This window comes from Mustela putorius, unplaced genomic scaffold, assembly GCF_011764305.1.
Source record: "Mustela putorius furo isolate JIRA1106 unplaced genomic scaffold, ASM1176430v1.1 tig00003834_pilon_pilon_pilon, whole genome shotgun sequence".
NCBI lineage: Eukaryota > Metazoa > Chordata > Mammalia > Carnivora > Mustelidae > Mustela > Mustela putorius.
This window is the reverse complement of record NW_025421987.1, coordinates 95,150,584-95,160,606: the sequence shown is the minus strand read 5'-3', so window position 1 is coordinate 95,160,606 and position 10,023 is coordinate 95,150,584. Positions and strand designations below refer to the sequence as shown.

The 10,023-nt window shown below is 54.6% G+C and overlaps 1 protein-coding gene across 6 annotated transcripts in view; it reads right to left on the bottom strand.

Annotated features, from left to right (window-relative positions):
* Positions 1-3,431: 3,431 nt before the first annotated feature.
* Positions 3,432-10,023, bottom strand: part of BDH1 (3-hydroxybutyrate dehydrogenase 1) — a 42,363-nt gene continuing 35,771 nt past the window's right edge. For all 6 annotated transcript variants that reach the window (XM_004745307.3, XM_004745306.3, XM_004745308.3 and 3 more), the window contains 2 exons: positions 5,428-5,580; positions 3,432-4,271 (listed from right to left, as the gene is read on the bottom strand). In XM_004745307.3, the coding sequence (XP_004745364.1) occupies positions 3,802-4,271; positions 5,428-5,580 (623 nt within the window). In that variant the 3' untranslated portion in view covers positions 3,432-3,801. The remainder of the gene's footprint in view (positions 4,272-5,427; positions 5,581-10,023) is intronic.

The following is a 10,023-nucleotide window of genomic DNA, read 5'->3' as shown; positions in this document are numbered from 1 at the left end:
GTTCTCCTCCACCTCCCCCCAAGGACATGCTGTCTCGGGAGGTAATGAGCTCCTTGCTCCTTGCCAGAGGACTTATGTTTGAGGTGGTAGATTTTAGGCCAGTCTTTGGATCAGTTCTCCTCAGCCTCTCCCCAAGGACATGCTGTCTCAGGAAGTAATGAGCTCCTTGCCCCAGGAGGGCTTCAAGGCTTGGCCAGCTCCCTGGAGGCTGAGAGTCAGGCTTGGTGGTGGTTGAATCCCCTTTCCCTCTCTGAGGTTCTGGGGATCCTAGCAGGTGCTCCCAGCCCTAGTCCAAGCCCTGGTCCCTGGTCCATAGCCCAGCAAGGGCTCACCCAGTCCGTCAGAAGCTGCCACTCACAGACCATCTTCCTTAGGGTGCACACACACCAGGAGGGCCTTGGGATGCTCTGGGCTTGCCTGTGTGGTCTCCAGCAGAGCACCAAGCCCCATGGCTCTCCTTGTTCCACAGCTTCATCTGAGGACCCTCCAGCCCCAGGCTCCTAGAGCCCTCGAGCACTCTGCAAGCACCTGCAGACTCTGTCTCTGTCCAAGGTTGGGTCTCAGTGTTCCTAGAGCATGCCCTCAGAAAGGTCCCTTACAGGAGGGCAGCATTGGCCCCATCCAGGCACATTTCCTCCTGAAGGGATGCAGACGGGCTACCCCAGCACCGGCTCTCCCACAGGGGGCCGGGAGGGAGGTGCTGGCTCATGTGGCAGGACTCTGTGCTTGTTACTGTGTATATGCTTACAGACTTTTCTCACTGTTACATAATTGAGGTATTTTTTCCCCTCCTTATTTTAGATCCTGGTGCCATCTGCCCTGCTTTTCATGCATCGCTAGCTCCGGGCTGGAGGTTAGATCTGGCTCGGCCACCCAGTTCTAGTTCTCCCTTGGCAAGAGACTCTGGGTCATCGGTTTCCTTCTGTGTACCGTGAGATAGTAACCCCACGCTGCCTCCCTCACAGGGCCGCTGCGGGACGCAGGGGAGAGGCCGCGAACCGGCTGGGTAAGGCAGCCAGCCCCGCACAGATGTGCCTGTTGTCATCTGGCAGCCTGAGACTGGTGTCACCCAAGTGAGGGAGCCTCTGCCCGCTCCTGTCTGCACCTGCCCCAGCCGAGCTCCACCAAACTCCACACAGCTCCGCAGGGCTCCGCAGAGCCAGGCCCTGTTTAAGATGCGGGAAGTGCATGAGTCACACAAGTGGGGAGTCTGGTGGACCCCCTGGCAGGGGCAGCAGAGACAGGCCCCAGGCCAGCAGGGCCAGGCTGGCCTCAAGCCTGCTCACAAGCCTCTTGGCCCCACGTGGCATGGTAAGCGCCCCCTGTCAAAAGCGACCTGCAGGGAGCTCTCAGCCAGCCTCCAGCCATCAATGAAGGCACCCTAGAGATCATGCTCCTCCCTGAGGCAGCCCCCATGGACGCCATCTGTACCCCGCAGAATGGGAGCCTCCTCTCTCCCCTCAATGTCCCCCCCACCAATCTCCACCAAGAAGGGGCAGCTCTCTGCAGACAGTCAAGCAGGGAGGGTCTGGGTGCCGGGTTAGTTCCCAGGACTATTGGGGTGAGGTGATGATGAAGAGCACCAATCAGGAGACTTTTGTCACAGATCCACTGTGACACGGGGTGAGTCACTTTCCCTCTTTGGGTCTGAGTTATGTCATCTGTAAAATGGGAACAGCCACCTCTGTTCTGCCTACCTCTGTGTCTCTTGTAGGGATCAGAACTAGACCTGCTCCCAGGGAGGCTCTAGGCCACCAGAGTGAATTTGGTCACTGTGAGCTTTTAATTAGCAGTGAGGTTATCTGGAAAGAAGGTGCTCCGGGATTTCCAGTCATTGGGGTAAAAATAAAATCTCAGGGCGGCCTCCCAGACAGCCTGTCTTGTCCTACTCCCAGAGACTCCCGCAGAGGAAGACATAGCTTGTCCAGTGCTCAGGAGTCTGCTTCCCCTTCCCTCTAATTCCTGGATATCCATGCACATGCATAACTCCAAGCATTACATCCATCCAGCTCTCATAAAATCGAGCATGATAACAAAATCTCCCAAGCTGCAAAATGCAACTCTGAAAGGTCAGTTCTGAGATTCAAAAGGATGTGGTCGTAATGTGAACAGGATGGCCATAGGATGTCCAACTCCGGACAGCGTCAGCCCTGACCACTCACCCTGTCATCCCCACCGGCCCTCGTGGCCTCACCTTGCAGACAGGTGGCTGGGCAGGGCATTCCTGATTGAAGACAGAGGGGACCAAAGCCCAAAAGGCAGGCCTAATTTCCTCCTTGTGAGACACCCTGTTCCTTGGCACTGCCTGACCCCGGAGGCCATGCCTGGCTGCCCAGCTGTTCTTCTGCCTTCTGGCACCAGGTTCCACGTTTATTACAAGCAGCTACTTGCAGAGCAGGAACGCTGTTTCTAAAGGGGTCTTGCTCGTTGTGCCCGGACCGGAAGGTGGATCGCGAACACTCTGAGACCTCAGGTTTGGACGGAAGCAACCAAGTCAAGTCGGGAGCAGAGGCCGCTCAGGCAGCAGAAGAGGCAGAGCGCCCTCTAGCGGCAGGCCTGGCCCTTCCAGGGAGAAGGCGGAAGTGCTAGTTTGGTTCACGGGGCTGACTGCCTACAGCCACCTGCAGCCGCCTGGGAGAGAGCGTGGTGCCTGGTTTGGGTCCAAACATCCAGGCTCTGGGCAATTGCAGGGATAGCAGCATTCAAACCCCAACCCAAGAAGTGATAACACAGATTCTACCTATCAGTAACCTGGCTTAATTAAAAATAAGGCCACAGCAGGAAGGCAAGCATATGGCGAAGGCCCCCTGAATGTGTGTGTGCGCTGTGTGTGTGTGTGCTGTGTGTGTGTGTGTGTGTGTACCACATGACACAGATCGGGAACCTACACCTATCCCAGGAGCAGGCCTGTGTACCATGGCTTCTGCCAAGGGTGCCCCATCAACACAGTCCCAGGCAAAACTACACAGACTCAAACCAGAAACAACCTCTCAGCCAACAAGCCCCTCTACACAAGTCCTGAGAGGCTGCAGAAATCCCAAATGGAAATTTACAGAATGGCCCCACCCCTTGGAATAGCTGGCTCTGGGCCACACACACAGGTACCATGGACATGTACAGGGGTGCACAGTGGACATGCAGGGAGTCTGGCTCAGGCGAGGGTACAGAGCCCATCACAGGATCCTCAGATAACTGGATCCAGAGCAGGCAGGAACATAAAATGTGAAGCGTTTCTACTGCGGTGGCAGAATTACACAGCTTGGACCATGTACAAACCACAGACGATTACTCACCTATCCTCTCTGGGCCACAGATTCTTCGTATACAAAAAAAAAAAAAAGAAAGAAAGAAAAGAAAAAAATATCTGTCCTTTTTACCTTAAACCATGAGGCTGGTTTCAGGATCAAATGAGAGAAATTCCTGAACTGTCATTCGGCTTTAAAATGTAAAGGATCTGTATTGTATTTTATAATAAATTCGTGTTGAATATAAACGTGTCTTCCCAAAGTCTTTGTATGAAATCAGCTTCAGAAAGATGGACGTACCATGTTTCAAGGTGCAAGGACCCCACCCACCACTCCACACCCCCACGGAGAAGCCCACACCACTCACGGTGCACCCAGGTAGGGCTGAGCTAGCCCCTGTGGTTAATGCTACAACTGGCAGTAGGTCCTCCTGGGACTGTGGATAGTGCACAAGCAGGCCACCAAGAGGGGCGTCACCAGACCCTCCCTCCGACCCTCCGGCTCTCCTCCCTCCCTCCCACCAGGGCCCCCCAAGCAGAGGCGGGTGGGAAACTCTTCAGTGTATGTAGATCCGGTCGGACACCGCTGCGGGCAAGTGGGTCATGACCTGCATTCGAAGCCACCAGTAGTAGTCCATGGGGTGGTAGCGAGTGTAGGGGCTGGCAGAGGTCAGGGCGTGGGTGACAGCGTTGATAACAGGGGACGTGTCTGTGGAGCCGCTGTTGCAGTAGGTCTCCATCTTGGCGATCTTCTCGTCAAAGTACTTCCTGCCGTAGTCCTGGCGCACTACCTCGGGCAGCTCATCCCACATCTTATTGGCAATGGCCTGAATGCGCTCGGGGCTGTAGAGGCTGGTGGCGGCGATGAAGTTGCCAGGTTCCACCACGCTGACCTTCACGCCCAGCGGGTGCATCTCGTAGCGCAGGCAGTCGGAGAAGGCCTCCACCCCGAACTTGGTGATGCAGTAGGGCGAGCGGGCCGGGTTGGCCATGCGGCCCAGCATGCTGCTGATGTTGACGACGCGGCCTGCGGAGGAAGACGGCAGAGCCTTGCTTACAAGGCGCTGACTGGTCGGGCAGAGGGTGGGGCCAGGCAGGTTGCTTTGATGCCTGAATTACCCAGGTTCAGGGGGGCCTTCTAATACACAGTCGAGGTCGGCTCAGGCCACATGTCCAGCTTTTCCCTGATTATGCTAGGCAGGACAGGCCAAGAGAAATGAGCCGGCCTGCATTCAGGAGGGTGTGGGGTAATGCGCAATGGATGCTAGAGCGCTGGCGGCAGGCAGCCCAGGCCAGGGTTCTGAACCTGGTTTTAGTGCTAGGACAGAGGGACAGAGTCTTCAGTACTAGAAGACGGTGAGGACCTCAAGAGGCTTTCCCACAGGCCTGGCCTTGGGAAGCAGGGTGGAGGTGGAGCCCGTCCAAGCAAGCCCAAGCGGACCTGGGACGTGCTTGTCCTGGGAATGCCCTCGGGAAGTTAAGACCCAGCCCCAACCTGGGCACCTTGGGGAGCTGCCTTTCAGAAACCTCTAAGTTGGAAGTCTCTGGAGTGTTGGGGTTTTCTTCTACAATCCTACAGAAGCTCTCGGAGTTCATCCTATCATTGCTGAGACTTTGGGAGAGATCCTATGGGATCACCCCCTTTTTGCCATCATTGTTTGCTATCTAGAGAGAACATCCAAATCAGTGACTTCTTTGGCTACCTAACAGGGTCTGAGTGCTCTGTCTACTTTCCAAATTCCTAATCTCGAAGATTATTATTACTATATTTTACAATCTACCACAATAGTCTTATTTTGTAACTACAGCCTAGTGACCCAAAGAATGGATCTACTAACATGGACTTCCCAGTGCCTCTCTTGGTAGTTGCTGTACATAGACACAGCCCCAAGCACAAGGTGGTTATTTCTCTAGATTAGGTCCCCAGAGCAGGACGGCTGCTGTAATCTTTGAGCCTTTGAGACTGAGACCTCTCAGCCGCCTTCCTTTCTGAAAACCACACATACCTTTCCACCTGCCTGGCCAAGACAGCTCGCCTTACCCCCATCCATGAGACCTGCATGGCCCCCGGGAAGTCCTGTGCTCAGCCTCACTGGGGTACGCAGGCTGGATCTGCAGAGACCTCTTTCCAGTCTAGGCAAAGATGAAAAGACAGGATGGGAGGAAAACCCTTTCCAACTCACCTTTGGCCCTTCGGATGAGGGGGAGAAAGGATTTCGTCATCCGCACGGTGCCCCAGAGGTTCACTTCTGCCACTTCCTTGTAGGTCTCCATGCTGGTGAACTCCACTTCTCCGAAAGTCGAGATGCCCGCATTGTTAACGAGGCCCCACAGGCCTGGACAGGATGGAACAGAATCACTGTCACCATGCAGCCTTGGCCTCGGACACCACCCATCACCCTGAAGCTATGCCTCTCCTCACTTTTGTCCCTTTCCCTCCAAACTTGCCACTTCGAAGGCTCTTGGGACATTTCCTAGAATCAGCAAGAGTAACAGGAGACAGAGAGGCCTATGGTACAGGTTGGGACCCTGTCTTAAGTCTAAAACATCCAATTACCATCTCACGTCTCCCTGCATGGTCTCTCTGGGCCCACAATGACCCAGCCCTGCCAAATGTCTGCAGCCTGGGGTCACTCCCACTGGCTCCACACGGTCACCTCCCCGCAGCCTGCACTGTGTCTCCATTCCTGCCCCTGCACCTTCGCTTGTCTTCCACCTCTGGCCAAAAGCCTGGAGAACCCCAGGAGTCTTCCAGGCCAAGCCTTCTCTGGAGGCCTAGGGAGGGGACCCAGTATCCAGGGTCTCATAGCAGTTAGAGGCTCAGCTAAGACTTCACCTCAGGTCCAGCCCCAGTCCTGATCCATCCTGAGCCCCTGACCGTGACCTCGGATCTTCCCCTCCCACAATACGCACTGTTTGCTGTTATCCCTGGTGAGCCCCACCACCCGTGTGTATACGCCTGGTCTCGGCTGGTTGAAAACACCCCTCAGCCTTGTGTGGTCCCAGGCAGAGGACAGAGCTAGAGCAAACAGACACTCTCCGAGTAACCTGGGTTGACTGTTTCCTATAAGACCAGAGAGGGGACAGCTGGTTTCCGCAGACCCGGGAACCCTGGTGCTAGAAGGATCCTTGGAGCTCTGACAGCTACTTTTGTCACCAGGGAAGCAGAGGCCCTTCAGCATGCGCAACCGGTCAGAGGCAGAGCAGAATGAGGGAAGGAGGCTCCAAGGAGGCCAACTTGCTTTGCAGGGCCTCTGAGTTCCATCTGTGGGGCGTGAGGACTGCATGGGCCGCAGCCTCCGGACAGAGCTATCCTCCTGCCTGTGGGAGCCCTGGTCCCACTTCGCTTTCCAAGTTAATCATGGAAACGAGTTTGTATGCATGACAGAGTAATTGGTCTCTAGCTGCGTTCCTTCCGTGTTATCCAAATTAAAGCTTCAACTGACCTCTTGTGCCTTCTCCTTCAATTATGGAGAATTAAGAACATTTATCAGGGAAGGAAACTGCTAGTTAACAAAGTGCTCATGAAGCTCTCACTCCCCAAAGCGGCTGAGCGGCAGCCACAGGCTCTCGGGTCTCACCAGTGACCTAGCACTGACGCAGCCACCAAAGCCCGTCCTCCCCGGAAGTCTTCACCACTCTCTTCTTCCCAGGAAGAGCCAGAGGCCTCCTACCACCTGCCAAGACTGACCTGTCACCCTCCACCTTCCAAACCATAAGCTGTCACTCCTTGTTCCCTTTTTATGCAACGTTAACCTTTCTCTTGCCCCTGGCTCCCTCCCTCCAATGTTGAATACATTAGATGCTCAGTAAGGGTTTCTCAGATGAATGAAGGTCTACAGATACCATGTCCCGAGATCCCAAAGAACCTCCTCTTTACCATGCTACATCTTCACACCGCCATCTGTTTTCCTTCCCTCCACGAAGAGGCTTCTGAGAACACAAACCACACCCTCCAGACCCCGGTTCCCTGCCATGCTGGGTCCCAGCCCTGCTGCTGACCCATGGTGTCTGGGGTGCAACATGGTAAGGGTGCCCCATCACCCTCACCTCCCATCTTGACTCCCCTCAACCTCTCCCCAGTAGGAGCTCTACTCATGGTTCTCTACACTCATTCCTCCCTTGGAGCATCTCTTCTATCCTCCCGGCCGCCCTTCTTCTAGCCACCCCCTAAATACAGGCATCCTCCAATGTCCTGTCCTAGACCACCTGCTCTCAAATTATGCTCCGTGCCTAGGCAGCCTTGTCTTCTTTATGTTCATGGAAATTTGTAGCTGCTTTGTGTTTGGTTCACATAAAACCTCATCCCACCTAAAATGCATATTTTCTCCCTAACAAAAAACTAATTACAGCTGACACTGATATCCAAAAAAGGGTAATTGAACTTAACCTGTGAAAGCACATGGCTCCTGGATTATAGCTCCACTGACTTGATAAGCAGTAACAGTCTGTGGAGCTAGGAGGCCTCAGCCAACACTCCACATAAACTCAAAATGAACACTGCTGCTCATTCCCGGCGACGGCTGTTTCCCTGCAACAGCCCCAGCAGTCACCACACAAAGGGCTCCTGTGTACCCCTTAGACTCATTGCTCTCCTCCGACTGCGGTCTCCTCCTCCTGATGGTCACTCTCACCTCAGTGCCCTGCACACAGGTCCCCAGCATCCCCTCCCCATGCACCAGCATGGCAAGCTCCAGCTGCCCTAGCCCGCGCCTTACTTTCCTCTTTGCTAACAGACCCCTGGACCTCTTCTCCCCAATCTGATGAGAACTATTAATATCACTGATCAAGATCAAAAGGACAGAGGTCCGGCCCTGAGCTAAGCACTCTGCGTGCATTTGTTCCAAAGCTAAGCTATCCCAGGTCTGGAGGACACAGTTGGGGCTCCAGGAGGTTAAGCACCTTACTCAGTGTCACTCAGCTAACAGGGGGACAAGATAATTTGGACCCTGGTCTGTGTGAAGACACAGCCCTCATGCTTGACCCTGTGCCACTGTCGGCTTCCTCTGCCATCTCATCGAATCTGTGCCTTTTTTCCTCTCTCCACAGCATTAGTCTGGGGCCTTGTCATCTCCATCCTGTATCACTGGAAAACTTCTCCCAGGTCTCCCTGTCACAGCTTCTGTCCTCCACTTCCATCCTGGCCAGCCCCTCAGCTAGACCCTTCTCTGTCCTCTCTCGGTCACTTCTTGCTCTGACGATTCCCTCTCGCAGTAGGTTTGGGAGGCCTCCCTTGCTGGGTTTCTTGTTCTGCCCTCTGGAAGCCTGAACAGTCAGCCCCTCCCCTGCCTCATGGCTCCTCCTGCCTCTGCTGCTCCCTGGCTCCACCCAGCCCTCCAACCCTCACCCCATGTTATTCTGCTCATGTGCCTGCAGTGATCAGATCTAGGCATGAGCACTGGCTATGTGAGCAGAGCATTTCTCCCTCTTCACAGATAGGTAAGCTAAGGCCCACACAGGGGAAGGTGTGAGCCCAAGGTCACACTTCTAGTAAGAGAGTGAAGCCCACCATAACTCCAGACTTCCCACTCTCAGACTGAGGGTGTCCCAGATGTAGGACTGGGTCTTCTCTATCCATGGCACTATGTCCCCAGTGCTGTAATGGTTCCGAAGAGGTCCTGCCATGAAGCCACCAACTTACATCTGGCTGGTGTCCTACCACAATCCTCCTGCCAAGTCACACCCTCATTGGTGCTCAGCACACTACCAAGCATATAGCAGGTACTCAATAAATATCTCCTGACTGTGAGGTTAAGTGATGGTTTCAACATACAGCCTGCCGGTCGGCTCACTCAGCCTTTTGCTGGGATGGGGTGGGCAGTGCTGTCTCCAGGCTCCAGATGTCCATCCGGACATCTGTTACTGGAACTTTCTGCAGAGCTCTGCTGGCTGTGGCAGATGGCTCACCTGTTCTAATCAGACAAGCCCCTTCATCTCACCCCCCAAGGCTGGCTCCCCTGTTCCACAGAACCAGGATGAAAGGCACTTGTCTCCTGAAAGGATCCTGCCTGTGTAGAGTGAGTTGGAAGCGAGCACAGGCTTAGGGAACCCAGGCTGATCTGAAAGCTCTAGAAGGGCGCCACCTGGAGTTCAGAGATAGCATTGCCAGAGAAGGGGAGAAGGACAGAGGCTTTACCCGGAAAGACAGCCCTGGGTAGGGCAGGGGTGGGGGCCACAGGGAAGAGAAAGAGGGGGAGGGAGAAGTGGGGACAGAGAAACCAGGACAACCACATGTCCAACAGATTTCTCATCTTTTTCATACCAAAAAAATCTTCAAATCTTTTGCCAGAAAATGCAGTATTAGGTAAGTAAGCTCATGCTGTGGTTTATCAATCCTCACTGGAATGTGTCATTTGGAAAAAGGCAGCAGGGAAAAGTTTATGTATCGGGGTGGGACTAGGGTTTGAACTCCGTCCCAGGGCAGTGCGGGTGAGTGCCTCTCCCTGTGTTCCGGGTCTGTCCTGCCTTGCCGGTCAAGCGAATTGGCCCAGACCAATACAGGGAATGGAGGTGACTCTGCCCTGGCAGCGGGGGACCGGGACCAGGGTCCTGAGCAGGTCCAGCTCGGATGCAGCCCCACTCTGTTCTCAGGTCTACAGTGATAAGTTATTTCCATGGGCGCTGTGGATCACCACAAACCCTCAGGCTGCCATGAAGTGGCCTCACAGCACGGACTCCTGCCTCCTGGTTGATGAAAGCAAGCAGGAGGGGTGAGGTGGACTGTACCTCCAGAGCGGGGAATCACCCCAGGGGGACACATCCTGCCTCTTCTTAATGGG